Source organism: Barbus barbus (assembly GCF_936440315.1).
Source record: "Barbus barbus genome assembly, chromosome: 34".
NCBI classification, from domain to species: Eukaryota; Metazoa; Chordata; class Actinopteri; order Cypriniformes; family Cyprinidae; genus Barbus; species Barbus barbus.
This window is the reverse complement of record NC_136762.1, coordinates 17,068,521-17,094,789: the sequence shown is the minus strand read 5'-3', so window position 1 is coordinate 17,094,789 and position 26,269 is coordinate 17,068,521. Positions and strand designations below refer to the sequence as shown.

Sequence of the window (26,269 nt, the reverse complement as noted above, 5' to 3'; positions counted from 1 at the left end):
ATTTGAGATTTGTTGTATTTTTGTCATCCAATTTTTCTTTGTAAAAAGCAAAAAGTTGATCATACTGATTTCAAAGTTAAGAATTAATTAGTTTGAATATACATTGAACCAGAAACTCATAACATCTTAGTAGATAATTCAGTATACTTTATTCTTGACAAAACATCCCATGTTTCGGTAGTGACAGCACATTTTCAGTAGTGACAGTAATGCTTTGGTAGCAACCACATCACATTACAGAATTTTAACTCGCATAAAACAGTACTAAAACATAATAAAATACAAAAAAAATAATAATAATTGCATAACTGTACTAAAATATTGTTTATTTCCCCCAAATATCAGGATTATGTGTTCCTTTTTGCCATGTAATCATTGTTTTGGTAGTGACTGTTTCGATAGTGACAATTCTGTGGGATAACACCCCCAAAAAACAAAGATGTCACAACCGAAACTCCACCAAATGTTTCGGTCGTGACCATTTTAGATCATTTCGAACCTAGCTCAAATATGCTAATCAGCACATATTAGCTACCACGAACAGTGGTACACATTTAAACACTAAATGTATGGAATAACTCTCAAAAAAGTGTGCTTAATTGCAGAAAAAAGGTGTTCGGTAGTGATGTTCCTTAAAGGTACAGACAGACTTTTCAGACTTTTGAACACATTTACCTCAAAATGATGAGACCTATCTACTCACACCTTGTATCAGAGTGGGGGACACAGGAATATTTCCTAATCATAAATTTATGGTTTTAGTTAAAATCAGTCTCGGTCAATAGACTAAAACATACAGTGTTTCGGTAGTGACATGAAAAATGGGAAAAGGAAGGGGGTGTGTGGCCAAGTATGGTGACCCATACTCGAAATTTGTGCTCTGCATTACATTCATTACATTACATTCTGTCAAGATGTCAGGGATGTTGAAATAATTGATTTACAGATTTCTTATTAACCTGACACAAACAAAATAATCTGCTGTCTTTGTATTTTGTACTTTGTATTTTCAGTCAACCAAATATTTTTAGGACACATTTACAATAACATTTCCATTTTATGTTTCTAGTAAGCAATACACTTAGCGTGAAAAGAGATTACATGAGAGATGGAAGGATATCCAACTGGGAGAGGTGGTGTCCATACAGAAACAGGAAGAGTGCGTATGAGTCACTTAACGAAAGGACAAAAACGCTAATCTTTGTTTTGGCAGTCACACCGTCCAGCCAACCCTAGATTAAAAGTCACTGAAATAACTTACAAATTCCAAGGCATTTGAATTCACTGTGTAGACATAAGGCTTCACCAATGAGAGCTGACGTATCAGATCTTCATTTCTGGTCCACAATTTCCCCTCATCCTGAAACACCTACAACTATCAAAGTCGTTCATTGTGGTTTTAACAAATTTTATAATGTAAATAAACTGCCAATATAACTCAAATGGTGCTATAATGCTAAGCAAAGTATGAGAATCAAGCCATGCTATAATAAAAACCTGAAATGACCAGCAAAGGTTAGCCTTGACATTACCAATGATGATGGCGTGTCATTCGTGCTTGCTCCTACCTAATCTGGAAGGTTGATGCAAATGCTTGAAAAACGTCCTGGCAGTTATTTGCATGCAAACAAATGTGTGAGGATCATTTCAAAAGCTGACTTCTAATCAGCATCTATAGTATAGTTCACTAAAGCAGAGTTGGATTTTGTGTCTTTGGTATAATGGTCAAATTCAGCTGGAGTTTGGGAGTTGTTTCACTGGGATAGATAGCTGAGTAGATTTCCTGCCCTTTACATCTGACGCATCTGCATCATGGAAACGGGTAAGGTGTAATTTTACCTGTTTATTGGTATATAAAACCTCTAGCTTGAGCTCAGTTTTAATCATGTTAATCTTCTTGGAATGATTGAACTCATCATTTAATATGTAACTCTAATGTTAACCAGTCTGATTACTTACAAGACAACTACAGTTTTAACCCATTTATAATACAGCAAAATAGTATTTCAGACAGTCTTCAATGCTTCAGAGCTCCTTCATTCATGAAGATGGGGTCTTTTACATAACGCTACAATGATTTTTGCATGCAATTTCCTATCACGACATTTTAAATTGCAAATACACTATTCTGTTGTCTAGGATCTTTGCTTCCCAGGAATGATCTTTTTGTATTTTCTGGGACTAACTCGATGACCTTGATTTCCTCCGTCGGTATCCTCCTCATTTCGCTACGAGGTCGTAAAGGCAGATTGACATAAACATAAAATAATAATCATCCCCTCGTGACGTTTCAACTGGACGGCGTTAGTGTTTGTAAACTGACCAATTTGCATTGACCAAAACCAAATATAATTTCCATGCCAGTTATAGATGCACGCCATAAAACTGACAAGAGATACTGTACCTGCTCGAAAATGAAGCTGCAAATGAGAAATTATTGTGCACTTGTGATCATAAACTTACAGTTATTAAACAAACCATAGCTTGTATCTGAATACCATCAACAGCTGTATTTGTGGGCAGCTGAATGATTGATATCCTACAAAAACGGAGTCATGTTTTTTCCATGTTTACAAGTACGTTACGTTCCTTTCTGCGTGTGTTTTTTTGCAGAATGCTCGAAGAGAGTGTATATGGGAGTCAGGGTGAAGCACACGGTGAAAGATCTGCTCGCAGAAAAGAGGTCACGGCAGACGAGCGGCCCGCGCTACTCTGTAAGTCCACAGCTTCATCTCACCTGGTCAATACCCTCAACTGAAACACACCCCACCCTCTCATTCACAATGCTTCCTTTCACTCCATTCATGCTGCCACTCTGCTCTTCTTTCATATATGCAAACAGACAGTTTAAAACAGTTGGTATATTCTGTGCCCCACCACTTTATTTGCTCATTGGCTTCTCTTTTTTATTCTAATGATGAAGCTATGTCCTCTGATACAAGCCCTCGGAGTCTCGTCCTTTTCTCACACGGCAAAGCCCGTTAGTGAATACCTGCACATAAGCGGCAGACAATAGCAGCAGCACTGATGGTCATGAGCTCCTGAGGTTTGGGAGTCAATCATCCTTTTGCTGCTGTAGAATGGCTATGCAAAGTCAAACACTCGCATACCTGCTCCACTGTATTGTTCCTCCTGTAGACCACAGACAAGTTGCCTGTTGTCACTCTAGACAAGCACAAATCAGACTTGCAGACATCTGGCTGCACAAGAGAGAAAGCTTTTCTCCATATCAATGGCACGCTGAACTGACTTTTGTTTGAATAAGTAGAGTAATGGCTTCTGTCTCGCCACTGTACTAACTAATATATTGCAAGATTTAAAACATTGTATTAAATCTTGTATTGTAAATTGTGCACAAATTTCTTATTAAATTATAAGATATAATACTTTAACATTAAGTACCTTGAAAATAAAATGAACATTTCTAAAAAGTCTAAATTATTTATATATATATATATATATATATATATATATATATATATATATATATATATATACATATACATATACATATACATATACATATATATATATATATATATATATATATATATATATACATACATACATACAGTAGTCAACATTTCAAGTAGATCAAAAAGCTTCATCAAAGTTGTCCTAAGACAAGAATGCATTTTGATTTAAGGTTTTAGGACAACTTTGATGAAAGGTTGTGATCCACTCATTTCATGCGTGATGTATTCTTGGTACTTTGAGCAGTGAATGGTAATTAATATTTTGTATGTTATGCAATAGGTGAAAAGTAACTATGTTTTCGAAGCATAATAAAATGATATGTATGTAGGTGTCAGTCATTGTGATCCCACAGGGACACGACTGAAACCAAACACATACTACAATGGCAGAGCAGGGGGAGGGTTGCACAGGAGAATCGGAGCATGTCGAGGCCACACAGAACAAAAATTGCTTTATAATAAGCTTACATCTGTATCTATGGCCTTTTATTTGGGGTAGAAGAGCCATCTGCAGACTTTAGCAAACGTTGTCCATAGAAGTCATGTCCAAACACAGGACCAAAACAATACAGACACTTGCCAGGGGTTCCATACAAACAATAGTAAAATACTACTCTCATATAATCTTTGGTCAAAAAAACTAAACAAAAAATGTTTAAATGAAAGTTTCATGGATAAGAGAATAACAAACGATGAGAGCTGATATTAAAGAATGTGATTAGATTTTACATGTTGTTTTAAGTATTGAGTCAGTGTAATTTTAGTACGAATAATTATTAGAATTTGTATTCATATTTAAAATTATTTGTCATTTTAATATTTCTTTATTACAATTTTTCTTAATTTTAGAATTTCTTCTGTTTTTGTCATTTTTATCCACTTTTTATAATATGTCAGCATAGCTTTATTACACTATTTCAATTTTAGTTTTAGTTATTTTAGTACAAGTTAAACTAAATGAAAATGAGAAATGCTATATTAATATTAAATACTTTATTAATCCTTCACAGGGAATTATATTGTTACAGCAGCGACCACAATTCAGTCCATGCACACAGACATATCCACCTAGATGCACATTAAAAAAATGAAAAAGAATTGCACATTACCCAATAAAAAATACATTACAATTGTTACACGTTAAAAAGCCTGATAACAGCAGGCAGAAATGATTTACGTTGCCGTTCAGTCATATTGGAGGGATCACTCTGCCACTAAATGTACTCTGCCAAAACACCTCTAAAGCATGTAATAGGTGCTAGTCATTGTTCATAAAAACATTTATTTTTCTTAGCATCCTCATCTCCGCAACCTGCTTTGTTGCAGAGATGAGGATGCAAAATATTGCTTTGGCAGCTAAACGGAATAAAAAATAAATAAATATATATTAGTGCTGTCAAACGATTAATCGCAATTAATCGCATCCAAAATAAAAGTTTTTGTTTGCGTTATATATATATATGTGTGTGTTATGTGTATATTTACAGTGTTGTGAAAAAGTGTTGGCCCCCTTCATGTTTTTTTTTTTTTTTTTTGCATGTTTGTCACACTTTAATGTTTCAGATCATCAAACAAATTTAAATATTAATCAAAGATAACACAAGTAAACACAACATGCAGTTTTTGAATGAAGTTTTTTTTATTATGAAGGGAAAACAAAATGCAAACTACATGGCCCTGTGTGAAAAAGTGCTTGCCCCCTAAACCTAATAACTGGTTGGGCCACCCTTAGCAGCAACAACTGCAATCAAGTGTTTGCAATAACTTGCAATGAGTCTGTTACAGCGCTGTGGAGGAATTTTGCCCCACTCATCTTGGCAGAATTGTTGTAATTCAGCCACATTGGAGGGTTTTCGACCATGAATCGCCTTTTTAAGGTCATGCCACAGCATCTCAATAGGATTCAGGTCAGGACTTTGACTAGGCCACTCCAAAGTCTTCATTTTGTTTTTCTTCAGCCATTCAGAGGTGGATTTGCTGGTGTGTTTTGGATCATTGTCCTGCTGCAGAACCCAAGTTCACTTCAGCTTGAGGTCACGAACAGATGGCCAGACATTGTCCTTCAGGATTTTTTGGTAGACAGCTGAATTCATGGTTCCATTTATCACAGCAAGTCTTCCAGGTCCTGAAGCAGCAAAACAGCCCCAGACCATCACACTACCACCACCATATTTTACTGTTGGTATGATGTTCTTTTTCTGAAATGCTGTATTAATTTTACACCAGATGTAATGGGACACACACCTTCCAAAAAGTTCAACTTTTGTCTCGTCAGTCCACAGAGTATTTTCCCAAAAGTCTTGGGGATCATCAAGATGTTTTCTGGCAAAACTGAGACGAGCCTTTGTTCTTTTTGCTCAGCAGCGGTTTTCGTCTTGGAACTCTGCCATGCAGGCCATTTTTGCCCAGTCTCTTTCTTATGGTGGAGTCATGAACACTGACCTTAACTGAGGCAAGTGAGGCCTGCAGTTCTTTAGATGTTGTTGTGGGGTCTTTTGTTACCTCTTGGATGAGTCGTCGCTGCGCTCTTGGGGTAATTTTGGTCGGCCGGCCACTCCTGGGAAGGTTCACCACTGTTCCATGTTTTGGCCATTTGTGGATAATGGCTCTCACTGTGGTTAGCTGGAGTCCCAAAGCTTTAGAAACGGCTTTATAACCTTTTCCAGACTGATAGACCTCCATTACTTTCTTTCTCATTTGTTCCTGAATTTCTTTGGATCTCAACATGATGTGTAGCTTTTGAGGATCTTTTGGTCTACTTCTCTTCTTCTTCTTCTTCTTCTTGTGTCGTTTATTGGCGGTTGACAAGCCAACTTGTGGTGTATTACCGCCTTAATATATTATTACTTCTTTTACATTTTTCTAATACTTTCTCTATATGTGTCTTAAAAGTCAGCCTACTATCCATCTGTAACGGTCTGTGGTTGTAGATGAAAAGGCATACGACGAAGGCATAAACAAAAGTAGGTATCTTTACTGAACAGCATCAACACACGTTTGACATATGTTAACTTAAGATCGGACAAACACAGAGGGAGAACAGAGGACTTATAAAGGGAGAGGAACAAATGAGGAAACAAGATGATTAATCAAACACAGGTGAAGAATATAACTAATTAACAAAACTAGGTCATGAACTAAAACAGGAAAAACCAAATAAGGGCAGAAAGGAAACTAAACAGAAACAGATATGTTACAGTATCTCCCCCTCCCGGAAGGTGCGTCCCGCACCGTAACAGTAACATCGGGGAGGGGGGGCGGGCGTCCTGGAGGCTGGAGCAGGACCAGGATATGACAGGGAAGCCTCCAGGACGGATCAGGAGCCTTGGGATGCCATGGCAGGACTGGAGATTCGGGAGACCAGGGTGGATCCGGAGCCTTGGGAGGCCATGGCAGGACTGGAGATTCGGGAGACCATGGCGGATCCGGGGCCTTGGGAGGCCATGGCAGGACTGGAGATTCGGGAGGCCATGGCGGATCTGGAGCCTTGGGAGACCATGGCGGATCAGGAGCCTCGGGCGACCATGGCGGATCTGGGTCCTCGGGCGGCCTTGGCGGATCGGGGTCCTTGGGCGGCCTTGGCGGATCGGGGTCCTTGGGCGGCCTTGGCGGATCGGGGTCCTTGGGCGGCCTTGGCGGATCGGGGTGCTCCGTGGCCTTGGCCCTTGGCCTGGCCACACAGACTGAGACTATATGGCCCCCCCCCAAAATTTCTTTGGGAAAGTTCCCCTCTGGGGGCCACATTGGAGGAGCGGACTCCTGGGGGCGCTCTGGAGGAGCGGACTCTTGGGGGCGCTCTGGAGGAGCGGACTCTTGGGGGCGCTCTGGAGGAGCGGACTCTTGGGGGCGCTCTGGAGGAGCGGACTCTTGGGGGCGCTCTGGAGGAGCGGGCGCTTGAGGGCGCTCTGGAGGAGCGGGCACTAGAGGGCGCTCTGGAGGAGCGGGCACTAGAGGGCGCTCTGGAGGAGCGGGCACTAGAGGGCGCTCTGGAGGAGCGGGCACTAGAGGGCGCTCTGGAGGAGCGGGCACTTGGGGGCGCTCTGGAGGAGCGGGCACTTGGGGGCGCTCTGGAGGAGCGGGCACTGGGGGGCGCTCTGGAGGCGCGGAGCTGGACGGAACCAGCGGAGACGATGGAGAGCTGGACGGGACCAGCGTAGATGCAGGAGGGCGCTCTTGCAGCGCGGACTCCTGAGGGCGCTCTTGCAGCGCAGACACTTGAGGGCGCACGGGAGGCGCGAAGCTGGATAGAACCAGCGGAGACGAAGGAGCGCTGGATTGGACCAGCGGAGATGCTGGAGGGCGCTCTTGCGGCGCGGACTCTTGAGGGCGCTCTTGCGGCGCGGACTCTTGAGGGCGCACGGGAGGCGCGGGGCTGGACGGGACCAGCGGGAACTCAGGTGGGCTGGACGGGACCAGCGGGAACTCAGGTGGGCTGGACGGGACCAGCGGGAACTCAGGTGGGCTGGACGGGACCAGCGGGAACTCAGGTGGGCTGGACGGGACCAGCGGGAACTCAGGTGGGCTGGACGGGACCAGCGGGAACTCAGGTGGGCTGGACGGGACCAGCGGGAACTCAGGACGGCTGGACGGAACCAGCGGGAACTCAGGACGGCTGGACGGAACCAGCGGGAACTCAGGACGGCTGGACGGAACCTGCGGGAACTCAGGACGGCTGGACGGAACCAGCGGGAACTCAGGACGGCTGGACGGAACCAGCGGGAACTCAGGACGGCTGGACGGAACCAGCGGGAACTCAGGTGGGCTGGACGGGACCAGCGGGAACTCAGGACGGCTCTCTTGCAGCACGGACTCTTGAGGGCGCTCTTGCAGCGCGGATTCAAAGGGGCGCTCTTGTAGCGCGGACATTAGAGGGCGCTCTTGCAGCGCGGACATTAGAGGGCGCGCTTGCCGCGCAGACATTATAGGGCGCGCTTGCCGCGCGGACATTAGAGGACGCTCTTGCAGCGCGGACATTAGAGGGCGCACGGGAGGTGCGGGGCTGGACGGGACCATCATCGCCGTAAACGGCGCAACGTTCGTCGCCTGTTGCGGCGATTTCCACGTCGCCGCGGGCGGAACATACTTCGCCGGGGATAAGGCTCCGGCTCGGGGTCGGAGACTCTCCAGACACCGGATGATGGCTTCTCTCCAAGTGAGGTCGGAGGTGTCTGGGAGCTCTCGCTGCTGGTGGTGCGTGAGCCCGAGCCGGAGCAGCATCTTGATGGTCTCATCCTCGAGTGAGCTGGCGAGGGCGAGAGGCGCAAATGCCATCAAATAGTGGATGGGGTCCTGGATGGCGTGAGCCAGCTCAAAAAATTGCGCGAGCTCGCCCATCTTCTGTGTCGGTCCGATCTTCTGTAACGGTCTGTGGTTGTAGATGAAAAGGCATACGACGAAGGCATAAACAAAAGTAGGTATCTTTACTGAACAGCATCAACACACGTTTGACATATGTTAACTTAAGATCGGACAAACACAGAGGGAGAACAGAGGACTTATAAAGGGAGAGGAACAAATGAGGAAACAAGATGATTAATCAAACACAGGTGAAGAATATAACTAATTAACAAAACTAGGTCATGAACTAAAACAGGAAAAACCAAATAAGGGCAGAAAGGAAACTAAACAGAAACAGATATGTTACACCATCCATATTCCTAAATATTTTATAACTTTAACTTGTTCCAGTACTTGTCCATAAAGTTTCACTTTAATTTCAGGGATACTATTTCTCTTTGCAAAACAGACTAGTTGAGTTTTAGCAACTGACAATCTGAAACTCCACTTATTGGCCCACTTTTCCACTTCATTAACCACTGTTTGTATAATTTTGGTTACATGTGAAACATTACGTCCTCTTTTCCATATCGCCCCATCATCAGCATAAAGAGATCTTCCAATATCTATCTTGACATTTTGAAAAATATCATCTATCATTATATTAAACAATATAGGACTGCATACGCTTCCTTGCGGAGTACCATTATCTATTTTATATACTCTAGAATATGATGTTCCAACCCTTACCTGAACTGTTCTATTAAGCAAAAAATCTTTTATCCAGTTGAACGTTCTACCTACAATCCCTATGTCTACTTCACTTTGTCAGGCAGGTCCTATTTAAGTGATTTCTTAATTGCGAACAGGTGTGGCAGTAATCAGGCCTGGGTGTCGCTAGAGAAACTGAACTCAGGTGTGTTTTCCCTTCATAAAAAAAACCCTTCATTTAAAAACTGCATGTTGTGTTTATTATGTTATCTTTGATTAATATTTAAATTTGTTTGATGATCTGAAACATTAAAGTGTGACAAACATGCAATAAAATTAAAAATCAGGAAGGGGGCCAACACCTTTTCACACCACTGTATTATGTATATATAAGTACACGCACAAACACACACACAGTATATGTCACATGTATGTTCCCGTTTAGTTCCTGTTTTGAGTTAATTATCATTCAGTCTGTTCACCTGAGTTTAGTAATCATCTCATTTGCTCCTTTGTTTCCCTGTCTTTTTAAGCCATCTGTTTCTTTCTAGTCTTCGTCCTGGATTGATGTTAGTTAATGGAAAAACGTGTGTTGATGCTGTTTTGGTTATTCTCCTGTCCTTTGTTCATGAGTTGGAATTAAAGTATATTTATGTTTACGCCTGCATTGGGGCGCTGTTACTACAACCACGTCCTGTGACAGTATATATTTAGAAAATATTTATATGTATTTACATGTCTATATTCATATAATTTATATTATAATAAATAAATATATAAACATAACCTATATTTCTGAAATATATACATGCATGTGTGTGTATTTATATATACATAATAAATAAACACAGCACACATACATATTTTATGTAAACAAAAACTTTTATTTTGGATGCGATTAATCGTTTGACAGCACTAATATATATATATATATATATATATATATATGCGTTTGTGTGTGTGTATAGGTGGATATGTCTGTGTGGCTGCTGTAACAATATATATTAATATATATAATTGTTTTTTTGTTTTTTTTTACAAAATTTAATAATTAAAAAATTTTTTTAGATAAAAGTTATTTTATTTCAAGTAACGAAAATGTTTGTATGGTTTTAGTTTTCATTAATTATAGTAACCCTGATTAGGCTTTCATGGCCTGGCATTTGGCTAAATTAACTAGATAAAATTTAGGCATTAATTGGTAAAGTTGTATTACCTGATCAGTGGCTAATGTCACACAAAAATACAAACGAACAAATACAATTTTAAAAATAAACAAAAGGACAAGCACAAATCATAACAGCCATTTCAAAATGATTCTAAAAAGTGAAGGACTATTATATGAACCAGAACAGCAAAACCCCACAACAAACTGGGAATCACAAAATGTTTGCATCTTCACTAAAACGTCAGTTTATTTCTAGCAACATGACACAAGCATTGAATACATATGGACATCATACATTAAATCAAAAGCAGAGTCCTGGTAGTGGTTGCCAACTAAATGCACAGCATTGATCTTCATTTGACTGTTTCACACTCTTGTACAGTAGAGTTATTTCACTGCTGGCTCAAGAGGCTCGGAAACCAGCAACCCCCTCACTTCCAGCTACTCCAGCTTGGTTTATCTTGAGGCTGAATCAGGTGCAGACTTGGAGCTCTTCAACAGCCTGATTTCCATATCATGCCTTCAAAGAGGCACTGAGGCGTAGGTTGTTCACATAGGGAAGTCTTGGGACGAGCAAATTACATTCAAATACTTGCCTCAAAATTTGCTTACCCTCCAGCCAGTGCTCCCTTGATATCAGCTCTTTTATGCTTGTAATATGCAAACAAATGAGAGCCTGCGTCTGTCTATTGCCTCACCAATAGCTCTCGACCATTTAATAACAAAATTGTACGTGACAAATCTCTAGGTCCCACTGGCGTTTTGGCGTTTTGGTTGTAGAAGAACTGAACCTTAACTAGAAGCACTGGTTGAAAGAGAAAGTGAGATATACAACATTCTTATTTTAGAGGGGTTTTTGATTTTTGTTGTTCATCAGATCAAGTTGTTTGTTTTAAACACTTGCAAGTGAGACACTCTTTAAAATTTGGGGCAGTTCACATTTACATATTTAGCTGACGCTTTTATCCAAAGCGACTTACAATTGCTACATATGTCAGAGGTCGCACGCCTCTGGAGCAACTAGGGGTTAAGTGTCTTGCTCAGGGACACATTGGTGTCTCACAGTGGATTCGAACCCGGGTCTCTCACACCAAAGGCATGTGTCTTATCCACTGCACCATCACCAGTTCAATAGATGTATGCAAATATTTCGCGTGCTAGCTTGTTGTGTGCCATTAAGACTGGATTGCATTAGTCAAACAAACTAAATGATCACAGAAAACGAATGGGAAATTGATGCTATCAATCTTTTTTCTAGGGTGTCTCATCTTCTCCGAGTCCATTTGTTCAAATGACTGGTGAGTCTCCAACCCTTTACATATATATTAAGTCAGAAATTTGCAATGCCATTTCTAGATATGGTAAATTCTGTCTTGGTCATGAATTTTGTTCATGTAATGATCAAGATTGTTGTGGTTTCTTCAGGTTCTCACATGCTTCCGAGTTACTATGGCATGAGAAGACCTTTCATTTCAGACACAGAGATTTGTTCCTCAACGAAACCATTTTCTGCTGATGTCTACCCCTCATCGCTAACGGGAAAGTCTCTCTCGTGTGACACCGGATGCGTGTCTGGTTATTCCTCGCTCATAGACAGCTACTACCCAGACTCTTTTGGCAACTACCGGAGCACTCCTTTCTCCAGCGGAGGAAGTACAATATTCTCGCCCTCTGCGTTGTCTTCTTTGCTCCCTTCTTACTCCAGTGACCCTTCACATTATTTGCTGGTAAGATATGGCACATGGAGTGAGCTGGCACAGTAACAAACATGTCAGTGATGTACATACGGTATATCCATCTGTCTTAGTCTACGAGGGCAGGACAATGTTTGAAGAGTTCAGATGCAAAAGCCTCTAAGTGCCGTATGATTTTTTTTCTCCTATATGACTCCTATATGTAGGTTCAGTAATTTCACTTTAATTTTTAATTTGAATTTTTTTAAAGAATTCATTGCCATTAAAGTGCAATAACTGAACATAAACATAGGAGCCTGAGCAAAATGCTTATTTTAGAAGAAAATTTCAGATGGCACTTAGAGGCTTTTCGTTTGGTCTGCTTTGTAATATAAATAATTAGTAGTTCAGCCATTTTTAAGCTATAAAAGGACTTTTTTTTTCTAGTAGTGTCAACTTTATTTACATATAGGACAAAGTTCATGAATCAATAAATTAAATAAGTTCATTCAAGTACTACAAGTTTTTAGAAGAAATATAAAAATAATTATATAATTAATTATAAAAAGGTAATATTGTATTATATTTTCCCTGTTTATATAATTGCATTTTTTTTACAATTTATTCATTTATTTCAAATTAATATTGGTATAAAAAAGTATTATTTTTTGGGAGAAGAAAATATATAAAAATGTAGTAGTAATTGTAGTATATAAATTATAGTATTAATCTTTTAAGATATATTGTATGTACTTTATTATATTTATATTTAAATATAGATTTTTTTCTGAAAACTGAAATAAAGTTTCAAATGCAACAAACTGTTTTATCAAAGGAAAATTATTTATTTTAGGAAAATAAAATAAATATTTATATATATAATATCAATATATGGGACAAAATACAAATGAATCAATAAATTAAATAAGTTTTACAGGCAGTTTTATCCAAATAGTACACATTTTCAGAATAAAAAAAAAATACAGTGCCTTGCGAAAGTATTCATAACCTTCATTTTTTTTCACGTTTTATGTTGCTGCCTTATGTTAAACTGCTTTAAATGACTTTTTTCCACATCAATCTACACTCCATACTATAATGGTAAAGCAAAAAAGGTTTTTAACATCTTTACAAATTTATTAAAAATAAAAAACTTAAATGATTCCATTGCATAAGTACTCATACCCTCATCTGGGACAGCTGGAATTTAGCTCAGGAGCATTCGTATTGCTTGTAGGTGTTACTAGAGTTTGAGTGAAGGTAACCTGTGGCAAATTCAATTGAATGTGTATAATTTGCAAAGGCATACGTATCTTAATAAAAGGTCCAACAGCTGATTGACAGGTTTGCGTCAAGCCACACATCTGTTTAAAAAAAAATTCTACTTCATTGAAGGGTCATAGAAGCATGTAGTCTCTGTTACCTTTAATGAAAGAAGTTTGAAACAACCAGGATTCTTCTTAGAGCTGGCCTCCTGGCCAAACTGAGCAATTGATGGAGAAGGGCTTTGGTCAGAGTGGTGATGAAGAACCTGATGGTCACTCTAGTTGAGCTCCATGATCATATGTGGAGATAGGAGAAATCTACAGAAGGACAAACATCACTGCAACACTCCATTGATCTGGGCTTTATAGCAGTGTGGCAAGACTCAATCCTCTCTTCAGTGTAGACACAAGAAAACACACTTAGAATTTGCAAAAAAAAAAGTACCTAAAGGACCCTCAGACTCTGAGAAACAAGATTCTCTGGTCTGATGAACCTCAATTCCAAGCATCATGTTTGAAGGAAAGCAGGCACTGCTCATCACCTGCAGAGTACCATCCCAAAAGTAAAGTGTGCTGGTAGCAGCCTCATGCTGTGGGGCTGTTTTTCAGCGGCAGGGACTTAGGGACTCATCAGAATAGAAGAAAAACTCAATTAACCAAAATATTGAGATTGCCTTAATGAAAACCCAGTCCAGAGCATTCAGAACCTCAGACTGGACAGAAGGTTTCCCTTCCAACAGGACAATGACCCTAAACACACAGCAAGGGTGGCTTATACACAACGCTGTGAATGTCTTTGAGTGGCCCAGCCACAGCCTGAGCTTGAACCCAATCAAATATTTCTGGAGAAATCTAAAAATGTGTGTCTGCCCCATCCAACCTGAAAAAGCTTGAGAGGTGAAGAGGTGAGGAGAAGAATAACAGATAATTACCAAATGCTGATGTGCAAAGCTTGTGACATCAAACAAAAAAAGACTTGAGGCTGTAAAGGTGCTTCAGCTAAATATTTAGTTAAGGGTATGAATACTTATGCAATGTACTTAATTCAGTTTTTTTATTTGTAATTAATTTACAAAGTTGTGACAATTCTGTTTTTGCTTTGTCAGTATGGTGTATGGAGTGTAGACTGATGTAGAAAAAAAAAATACTAAGGCAGCAACATAACAAAACGTAAAAAAAAAATGAAGGGGTATGAATACTTTTAGCAAGGCACTGTATACGTGTTTGAATTATAATTATAATATAATTATATCAATTATATCCCTTGTTTAAAAAACAAGTTAGACAGATAGATAGACAGACAGACAGACAGACAGACAGATAAAAAAAAATTCAAAAACCATTATATAATTTAAATGACTGCAAACTTTATAATTATATAATATTAATTATATAATATTTATAATTATCTAATTTGTTTTCAGAAAAAATAACATATACACTTAAATCTTCAATCATTTTTCAAATTATTGTCTGTTTTCTGTTATCTCGCCAGTCTGTATTCATGTTATTTGAAAAGAGTTTGGCTTTAGTACAAGGAGATTCAGTAAGCTTTTGCATGTAAATGTAAATCACTGGCACCTCAGATTTAAGGCTAATGAATTCTTGTTCACTGCAGAGGGACACTTGGGAGGCCACGGGGAGCGACGGGGTGGAGGGTTTGTGTGGAGATGCTCTGGCTCCCATGCCCCTGTCTACACCCAGTTCTCTGGTCAACCCTGACACTGTCAGCCCGACCCAGTTCCGCTCATCGTCCCGGGGCTCCAGCCTGACGTCTTCACAGTCGTACTCTCTCTATTCCCTGGATGAAGTCAATTATCACTCCTCATTTCAAACCACCTCTGGCATCTTTGCTTCCCCTTCATTCATGACTGAGCCTGCAACCAAACTAGTGCCAGTACTACCCTCAGAAGATACTGAAAGTGCCCCTTCAGCCTTGAGCGACAGCCTGGTGTGGGGCAAGGAGGACACTGCTAGCACTTGGTCACAGTATGAGATCAGGAGGGCATTCTGAGATTGAACTGGAAGGAAATAAAGGCTCACCAGCCTATCAGATCAACATCTCTTTAATACACAACAATAAACACTACAACCTTTTTTTTTTTTGCCAATTTTACTTAGCAGAGCTAAGGCTTAACATTTGGGAACAAATTACATCTTCAATTTAATGTTTTAATTGTATGGTTTATTATAATTGTATCTTTTTTTTGACATTACAACTTATATTGTCTCAGCAGGATAATTAGGATAAATATAAGGAGTCTGTATATCAGAATTTTTTTTTTTTTTTTTATGACGCAAGTGACAGTGAGTCTATATAAATGTATATTATCTGCAAAAATTTAAGTGTTACAATATTTATAGTTGATGTGTAATATCTAGCCCTATTTCTCTTATTGTGAATCTTTCATTTCAAAAGCATGTTGTGAAAATGGTCTAAAAGCTAAATAAACTACAAAAAAGCATTCTTGTAACTCTACAGCACAATGGACTGTAACGTGTCTGATGTAAACACAACAGAACAAAAAACATTTCATTTAAGGCGAGACACTGCAGGTGAATAGGGTAAAAAAATGAACTAATGTATTAGCACCTTACCTAGTTGATTGATTACATTGATAATTGCAAAAAAAAATTATATTACAAACTTTCTAAAATGTTAGGTTTAAATATGCAACTGAGGCATTATTTAATGAAATATGTGCTAATTTGTATACATTTCTAGAACAAAAATCTTAAAAATTCTTATTTAATTTTGACATCTTAGAGTCAAAAGAGGGAATTTGGGGTATCTCATTTCGTCACTCCATAATTCAGAAAATACTTACAGAAAACAAAAAATTTTCCAAAATTTTTTGGGAATAAAATGTTGTATATAATCAAGCAAATTATATATGAACAAATCCCTCCGGAAAAACCTTCAGGATATAGACAGGATATAGACAGGATATAGAGGATATAGATATATAAAGATGTAAAGTTTGGTGTGTATAAGTGCTACTGAAGTGGAGATATATGGCTCAATGTAGGAGAGAAAACTCATTTTGAGAAAACGGCCCTTAAAAATATTAATTGAAATTGTAATTGAAATGTATTAACACAAATAAATAAAGTGCTATAAAAGAAACACTTAACAGTGTCTTTTGGAGGTTTTCTTTCCGCTGAAAAAATACTTTATGAAAAAGCAAAAAGCCCAAAATCTCAAATTTGACAGGTGCATGAAAAAACTGTGTTTTTGCCTGCAGTGTCTCCCTTTAAGGAAACCTCAAACTTTTTATTGAATAATTAAATGTACAAACCATTTCAAGATAAAATCATTAAAACACGTTTTTCTTTAATATATTCATAATATATTCATATTTATTCAAATAAAACTTAGAGGATTAGGAAAAAATACATAAGGAGGGAAATATGTCTTTTCTTTCTTTCTTTCTTTCTTTCTTTCTTTCTTTCTTTCTTTCTTTCTTTCTTTCTTTCAGATTTTTTAGATAAAGAAATGTAAGTCAATTTTATTTCTAAAGTAAGAGTTTGCCAAGAACCAGATATTTTTGTGTATAAAATAAACCATATAAAAGTAATACATTGTATGATTTTCAGATGCTTTACTATAATAACAATTATTCTTTTAATATTAAAGCAAAGGTATAATTTCAGAAGTCTTACTGAAATGAGAGCATAAACCAGACCATAATTCACAATATTCACAATAAAAAATAAATAAATACTGCTATCAAGTTTTAAGCGTACAAGACGCATTTCGTGCAATAATTTAAAATAGATTTCAATTACAATACGGATTTTACAGTCATAGTCAATAGCAATATCTTTCTCTAGTCGTTTTTTTTTCTGAAAACTGAAATAAAGTTTCAAATGCAGCAAACCGTTTTATCAAAGTATTATAATTTTTTTTAGGAAAATAATATAAATATTTTATATTGTTTATTTTATATTATTTTATGGGCATATGGGACAAAGTTCAAATGAATCAATAAATTAAATACATTTTTACAGGCAGTTTTATCCAAATAGTAGGCTACACATTTTCAGAAAAAAATAATAATAATATCATTACTTAAAAAAAAGCTACACAGACAGACAGACAGTCGGTTTTTTTACTCCTACATGTGAAAAATTTGCACAAACTGTAAAATAAACTATTTATGCTTTATATGTATATAAGATGAGCCAGACCAGCGGAGTAAAATGACCTGCGCGTTCTCCGGTTTAATCACCAGGGGGCGTCATTCAACTACCTCGACTACCTCCTCAACCCAAGCTGAAGTGTGTTTTACAGATTTTACTTAGAATTAAGGAAATATGACTGATAAAAAGAACCGGTAAGAAACTCGAGGTCTATTTGCAGCGGATTAACTTTACAAAACAATTTCACAAAGGAGTAAAACGTCCGTTCTAATTAGATACAGTTTGAATGAATATTAACCAAGGTGTTTGAAGACGTATTTATTAAGAACCCATGTTGTATCAATACTTAATTCTCTAAATATTCTACAGTTTTGGAACGTAATTTCCCATTTGTCTCATGCCAAATCAGAGGCATTTTTCTAAGACAAAGAACACCTGCATTTTGGCTAATCATTCTGACTACATGGATTCAGTCTTAAATACTCGACATTTAAATCTGACACACGTAAATAAACAGCAGCATCATGATTTCAGAGGTCTTGAGAAATGTAAATATTTACAGTTTTTTCATTTAAATTATTTCAGAAATAAGGAAGTAGGCCTAAGTCAGGTGTGTGAGATTCTGTTTGAGATCAGCAGCACTTAGCATCAAACAGCATCCTGCTTATGTCTTTAAGGATTAAGTGAAGATAATTCATTGATTATTTAAACTGTTGCATTAAGGCAAAAATACCCCGAGAAACGAAATTGATAAATATTATTATGAACACGGATCGCTGTTTAAGTCTCATTTAAATTGGCTTTTGATTTTCAACAATTGCCACTGACCCTTACAATTAATATATTTAATACTAATTGATTTTTTTTTCATATTCATCCTTCTTGTACCTGTCTCCACTGTCCTAGTAACTTGACTTTAGCAGATGTCCCAATTGTTCTGGTGACAAACATGGCTGCTTTCATATGCCACGCCCACCACTCCAATATTTCTTAAAATACTGCATAAATTTGATCCACGAGACGTAATATTTATTTTTTTGACAAGACTACCTATTACAGAAGATAGTTGCAATGTGTCATGGGATGTAAAACTTCATTTGTGCCTTCAGTCTCACTGCAAAGTTGAAATAGTGCTTCTAAGGGATTCTCCAACCATCAACACCAAAAGGATGATAAAATATTAGAAATATATATTTGGTTGATGTCAAAATGTGAAATAACACAACATTCTATTAAAAGAGATGCTATTATATTCACTGTAATAGCGAATATCACTCAGAAATAAGTCTTTTTACAAAGCTTTTGAATATTCAAATTGAAAGTATCGCGCAATCAAATCATTGTCAAATCATTGAGTTCTTGGGGTTTTAAATAGTAGGGATGAGGAGAGAAAAACTCAAACTAAAATATCCTTAGCTATATTACTGTATAATTGTATGTCCTGAGAGTGTTTTGAGGCTACTTTGTTGAGACTTTTGAAGACTTTTGTGAATAATTCGTTCTTGCCCATATAATAGAGCAAAGAACTGACGTTGGAGTTTTTCACTGTAGCTCTTCCACGTTTTCAGGCCAATATGTCTGGTAAGTAAAAATTTATTTTTATTTCATATAAGATGTTTTCGTCTTCAGCAACCTGAAAAACATTGAGAAAAAAATATATGTTAATTAAAAGCAATAAATACATTGGTAAACGTTGCTTGGAAATGTATATAGCTCAAAGCATGCAGTCTTACTAATATTTTAAAACAGCAAACACTTATGGAGGATTACATTTGAACAGATTGGTGCATTTGATATATTTATACATGTATATATTTGAATAAATGTGCTACATGGAATTCCTTGCAGTTTAATGGGAATAATAATGCTTCTGGTGATTAATTCAAGCTCAAGTTTTATTTATATCTTGAATTTTCTGTCTGCCTCGTATTTTTTTACTTAAATTTCCTTCACGTGGGTTTATCTGAAGATTTATTAGCTGTGTTATTTTAGACTTTACAATGTCGTCCACCGTGTCCATCTGAATGCAATGGTTTTCGGAATAACCAACAGTAAACGATGACTGAATATAATTTCGACATTTTAACCAGAATTCAAACTTTGCTTCAGAGCGCATATGAATATTTATTAGAATAGGTTTAGCTGTCAATGAGCTCATTAAAACACTGCCGAAGGACGTTTTTGCTATCTTCTCTACATCAGCGCACTTTTTGTCCTCTATGAACTCAAGTGTCTCCATGAACTCAGCCATGGCGTGGCGTTGTTTTGAATCACTTATGTTCAGACAGAATTTTTATATATGTATTAACGCGGATCAGGAAGACGTCCCACTGTATATGTCTTCACAAGGCTGAACAACCAATTAAAAAATTAGGAAAGAAAGACAACTCTTTTCCATCTATTTTTTACACATTTCATTTTGGGGGAAGTTTATTAGGCGCGGCTTCACTCGTGTAGGAAGAGATAGGAGGACTGCCCATTATATCAAGAAATAACTTCACATCTGCCGAGTGGATCGCAAAAACTAACTTGGACCCCAAACGTTTTTAGGAAATTTAAAACGACAAACTGTTGCTTATCGACAGCGCCCTCGTAAACAAATCGGGCTTTTTGTAGCAAATTTAAACGCGTTTTCTTTTGGACATTGACTTGAGTTTACTAGGCTATATATTTTCCGGTTAACTTTCTATTTGCGCTTGTACGCGTCTTTTGCATTTAAGAGTGTTTTACTTACGTTTGTAACTTGATGAGGCGTCTACAGAGGGAGCTTCTCTTTCTCCATGTCTCGCAAGCAGTGTTTTGCAGTCACTTCGCGTCCCGCAAACCCAACTTCATGCGCCTTGTGCCTTTACGCGCAAAACCGTAATGAATTAGATTAGGCTATTCGCCAGTTTGGTCGAGTTTTAAATTCCTACAGCCACATGAAACTAAACTGCTAAAACTCTAAATTAATACCGTCGTCCTGAGGCAAAGATGGCTGGAGAGCATGTTTCTCGAAATTCACTACTGTCTATTGTAATGCGAAAACTAACCCATTCACTGCCGGATCACCAGCGCGCTCAGACCAATAGAGTCTAAACTGGGATTACGGGCATAGTTTTCTAATCTTTTGTTTTACATTTATTGGCGTTTTCCAATGGCAAATGGAAAAAAAGTGAATGCTGCCTGTGTATGGTTAAACATGTAGAGGGGCAATGACAAATATGTATTCCAAATATGATAACAAAATATTTTAAAGATCTATTTTTTTTAAATGGTTTACTAAGTACACGGGCCAAGGTCTTGGAAATGTCGTTCCGTTCATTTTCATTCATTAAAAACATTTTACACAAATGTTTTCGTTTAATGGATCTAAGATTTCAAGTGGTGTAACCATTAAGTAAAAAAATGGCAAAACTGTGCTTTCCTTGCAACTTCATTATTTTGACAACCAGATCGTTTATTCAGAATAGTTTTAAACACATTTTACACAATGTAAAACAACTAAATTGCTGCCCACATAGACATTAAGTTCCCCCAATATAATTTTTTTTTTCTGATTTTTAAAATACATGTCAATGGTAGAAATACTAATGTCAATATATTTGACTTTGAAGACCCACAAAACAATTTAGATAACAAATGCATGTTCATCACAGAAGTTTATTCAAGTCTAGTGTATTTTGACATCATAGCAGATCCAAACAAAATCACATCACTTGTCTGAAATAAAGATGCATGTTAAACACATTTTCCTTTCCGCAATATGAAAATAGTTTTTTTGTTGTTGTTGTTTGTTTGTTTTTTTTTTCTGCACAGACTGCTTTCTTACAGATCGTCTGAATTTGGAGAAAAATATTGAAAATCAGTGCCAATGGTGAAAGAAAATGAAAGAAAACTGTTATTTTTTCTCGCCATCCAGCAGATAAACCTAAGGTTTACCAGGGTGTGCGTGTGAAGACCACCGTTAAGGAGTTACTGCAGAAGCACAGAGCCCTGCAGGCACAGAAAACCGCAACGGTAAACAATAGTGTTGGATATACGCAATAAAAGTCATAAGTCAGTCATTGATGACAGAAGTTTATGGTAGACAAAGTAAAACAAAGTCTGGTCAGTGCACGACCAAATTAATAAAGCAACTAAAAATCTTAAAGCACCACGCCCACACAGGCCTATCTGTGCTTGAGGCTTCAGTTGATAGCCTGCCACATAATAGTACAACCTAACGGAAGATTTCTTCTGTTTATCAACTGAACGAACGGAGTGATTAATGTTTTCCTTTGCTTCTCCCTCTCTTCTCCAATTTCAATCCTATAGAAATCACAAGCCGTTGCTGCTTGCGATGTCTGCTCTACGACCATGAATAGTAAGTTTAAAATGCTAACAAATTAACTGAACGGCGATAAGTGATAATAATCTCAATCCTTTGTCCCATGCAGTCAAGACATTTCACAATGCTGTTTACAAAAGCTTCAGATTTCAGTAACCTTACAAGCACCTTTGTGGATATTGAAAAGGTAGACTTGCAAAAAAGCTAAGAACCTTCTGCCTGCTAACATGTAAGAGCTTGAATTTTAATAAGGAAACCTGAGACAAATACAAAACAAAGTATACTGACTGCATGCTACTTACTATACTCCAAAATAGAAACCCTTTTCATCCACCGTCAGGCATCAGCTCTACCTTTACAATTGTGAGGAGAAGAATAAATAAATAAATAAAAGAACAATGACACCTGCATCTATATAGGTGCTCCTTACAGATCCGTGAATGATCTCCTTTTTATAAACTACTATTCAAATGTGATTTAGCTGTTTGGCTGATGGTCTGTGACATCATCCCAAGTCTTGCTGGCCTAATTTAAATGTTCTCCTGTGCTCAAGCCAGCATTTCCTTCTATCTTCCCCGCAGCCCACCTTGATGTCTTTGGAATGCAAGCTTCAGAGCCCTATTTCCACACACGTCCCTTTACCGAAAATGTCAACATCCCTATGGATAATGCTTATGATCATCAACAGATGATGCATATGATGCCACCTGAGACTTTCAGCGGCAATAATTTCGTGTGTCCCACCTCTGCGCAGTGGTCTAATGGATATCTACCTTCTAATGCGGACCTCTATGGTACCAACCTGGTATGTGTTTGGTGCTTTTCATTTTTAATAAACCCCTTTTTTGACATTTGGACGGTTCTGACTCTGAGGCTCAAGTATGTTTGCACTAATAAATATAATCACGCGTGCAGTATTTTAATAAGTATTTTTGTGATTTCTTCAGGTTTCGAGGTCACCCTCAGACTCATTCAATCTCCCCAGTCCCGTCGACTACAACAGTTACTCTTCCCCTCAGTCCAACTCTTCATCTTCTTCGTACTACAACTCCCCAACACGGATGGATTTGAGCTCCAGTTTCTCCCCAGAAAATTACCACTATCAGCATTGCAACCTACAGGATTGCTTTTGTCTGTCGCACTGCTCCAATGTGCAGGAAGGCATGGCAACCTCAGAGTTTGCGCCCTACGGCTCATCAGACTGTTTGTATTCATATGGCGACAACAGCTATTTCAGAAGGGATACTTCAAACTCAGAGATGTGTTACTTATAAAAATGCATTTTGAAGCACTTTGCGCGAAAATCCAGTGTCATAATTGATTCATTTGAATGCATTTGTTGTACTTAATTTAGATAAAAGAGCAAGCAGTGATAGAATGCATGATTGGGCTTAGTTTAGTAGTTTAAGCAAAAAGGTTGATTGCAGAGAACTAAATATGTGTGAGTATAATTTACAAATTATTCATTTATCTTTTTTACAATAAACATATTTTTCGTAATTTTACTGGTATATTTTATTAAAAATGCCTTGGATATATTAATAATGGGGAAACTATTTCAGATTTGCAGGGTGCAGTTTCTGTTTCTCACAGAAATGAACATCGGAGCTGTGGCACAATTATTGTTTTGCATATCAACATACGACATGAGGAAAATACGAGAAAAAAGCTTAATAATATGTTATTTATGAAAACAGATTTTGATCGTCAACATTACATTTATCACAGGTCCTATAACTACAGGTGTTAACATTTTTCTTTGCTCCTAAAAGTCAACTCACTGAAAAGTTTAATTGCTACTTTGTTTTTAAGTAAAAAAAAATGACTTTTTCCAACTACTTTACTAATCTCGCAAAATTAGGTAGAAATCACAGAATAATTCAGACAAGTTCATTCGTAGAGTATATATTTCTTAGCTATGAATATGATTTATCTATGATTAATCTCTAAACTGGTTATCACACACTTTCACCAAAAGATCAAATCGAAAGAAAAACGCAGCCCCGTTAACTTACCTTCAGAAGATGCTAAATTAAATAAAGACAATAGGAATCGCACCATTTGCATATAATGTAATTCATGGTTCAAAGAGGTTCAAAATTCTGCATGTATGAAATGGTAAACTGGTTAGGGACAATCGTATAATACACTTATCACCTCATATGAAATACGATTCCTATACACCAAAGCAGTGAATACACTCAAAGTAGGCTTTAAGCTTGTTTTCAGAAATTAAGTACAGAACAAAAATCAATTCATGCTTATGGATATCTGTTTTTAAACAAGCCGAGGCATCAGTTCTTTATTTATATTTAATGTCCCGAGTCTTTTTTTAACTTCGAAACATGGCAGACTTAATTATTTAACGGTCACGCAACGGTGTATTCGTTAACTACTGAAATAGGGAATGTTTTGCAGTCAAACAGAAGGGTGTGTACAGTGATCCAGAGTTGGCAGACGCACAAGCTTTGTGCCTGCTGCTCACCAACTAGGAATTCCCCTCTGGAGAGCAAAGGACAAGGAAGTCTTCCTCTAATCCACACGTTGACTTCTTACTTGAACGGCTTCCCTCCCACTTCTGCACAACGTGATGTCTGGTATAGCCATACTGATTCCAGGCCACACTCCTCTCACGTTTTTTAGGTCAGAAAAAAACCCTCAAAACAAACAAGGTGAATGTAATTCTTCGCATTATAGTGTAAACCAGCAATGGGAACCAGGAACCACAATGAGAAGGGTTGGGGGACTGAGTCCAGGGAGTTCCAGATCAAACTGGTTATGTTTCTGTAAGAAAATGAAAAGGACCTCTGACTTTTCCACCTCAATATAGTCTAAGTAAGATATGAAAGATCCGCACACAAAAGTAGCTGGATCGTGTGCGTCAGTGGTTGGGCAATGCTCATATTTGTGAACGGCCGCAACTCGCACCTGACTCGTTTTTGCATCAAAGTGCAGTCTCGATCTCTCACCAAAGTTGTCAGCTCAGTTATCAGATATAAAAATAATATTAGCAGTAAGGGTATTTTAAGAGTCATTTATACTGTGTATAAAAGTAGTAAGTTTGATATAAAGACAGCATTAATTAGATTATATCATTACTCGGTTTGCATGGATTAGCCTATATGCAACGTCACAACATGCAACATGTAGCATGAAAATCACTTTGCATTCCATATATTATTTATTGCTTAAAATACAGCGCTTGAATATGCAAGAATAAAGTATAAGGCTATTTAGCAATAAAGTGTGTGTGTGTGTGTTTGGGGGGGGTCTATATTTTTTTTAATCAACTTTTGTTGTCATAAACATGAGGCAATATAAAATTAGGACTTGAAAAGAGTCTGTTATAAAAAAACAAACAAACGAAACATATCCGAAAGCATAAGCGGATCGTAAGGTTTTGCAGTGCATTATCAAAATTAAAACAACACAAATAACTTTTTTTCAGGAAATTATTATTAATTTAATGACTCGTGCAACCTTGCATTTAAAAAAAACAAAAACATTAATGTTAAACAAAGACAAGTATACAGTCAGTGATAAATTAACAAATATGTAGCAATGGCACAAAGATACAAATGAAAAACAAAACTGTAATAAAACAACAGCAACTCAGTTAGCTATTCAGGAGTGAAATACTGCAACGTATAAATGCATAGATTAATATTATATTTAGATAGATTAATGTTTATTAAAGATAAAGAAGCTATTCTGTTAAGACCAGATTTGAGCAGAGTGATTTTTTTCTATTGTTCTTTAACATTTATGACAGACAACAACAGCATATAAAAAGCGGTCGTCACTTTAAGAACTAATGCACAGATCTGTCACACTTCAGATTTTCTGGCAACTAAGCCATGCAATTTACTGCCGGGAATTTGTCGTGTCGCATCCAGTGTAGACAGCATCACTGGAGCTATTAGACTCACTGTAAAACTTTTCTGTAAATTTACAGGTGTTTTCTAACAGTATTATACTGTATTTTTATAAAACAGTAACATGCTGTATATTGTAATACAGTATCATACTGTAATTGCATTGCATTGTGGGATTGATTTTCTTTCGCGCTCAATTCAGATGTGATGTGATGTGAACAGAATAATTATTCTTGTTAATGAGATATGCCAGGGTTGTGAATTTGAGAGTAATGTTAGTATCTAACTTAAGCTTTTGTGAGCTTCGACTCTGTAGCTGCCCATGAAGCAGCTGCATTATTCCTTAAAAGTAGCGCTTGTCACGTATTTCGA

General features: G+C 37.6%; 2 protein-coding genes across 2 annotated transcripts; both read left to right on the top strand.

The window, feature by feature from the left end:
* The first annotated feature begins 1,670 nt into the window (after nt 1–1,670).
* LOC306853882 (POU class 2 homeobox associating-factor 2-like) lies at nt 1,671–16,687 on the top strand. Its single transcript, XM_079391550.1, has 5 exons — nt 1,671–1,822; nt 2,614–2,714; nt 11,891–11,930; nt 12,058–12,359; nt 15,189–16,687. The coding sequence occupies exons 1-5, from the start codon at nt 1,813–1,815 to the stop codon at nt 15,582–15,584; spliced, it is 849 nt and encodes a 282-aa protein (XP_079247676.1). The 5' UTR covers nt 1,671–1,812; the 3' UTR covers nt 15,585–16,687.
* Nucleotides 16,688–20,172: 3,485 nt separating this feature from the next.
* Nucleotides 20,173–23,520, top strand: LOC306854076 (uncharacterized protein). The gene is made up of 4 exons (XM_079391877.1): nt 20,173–21,712; nt 22,010–22,058; nt 22,604–22,827; nt 22,970–23,520. Exons 2-4 carry the CDS (start codon nt 22,052–22,054, stop codon nt 23,294–23,296), a joined length of 558 nt encoding a protein of 185 aa, XP_079248003.1. The 5' UTR covers nt 20,173–21,712; nt 22,010–22,051; the 3' UTR covers nt 23,297–23,520.
* The last annotated feature ends 2,749 nt before the right edge of the window (nt 23,521–26,269 follow it).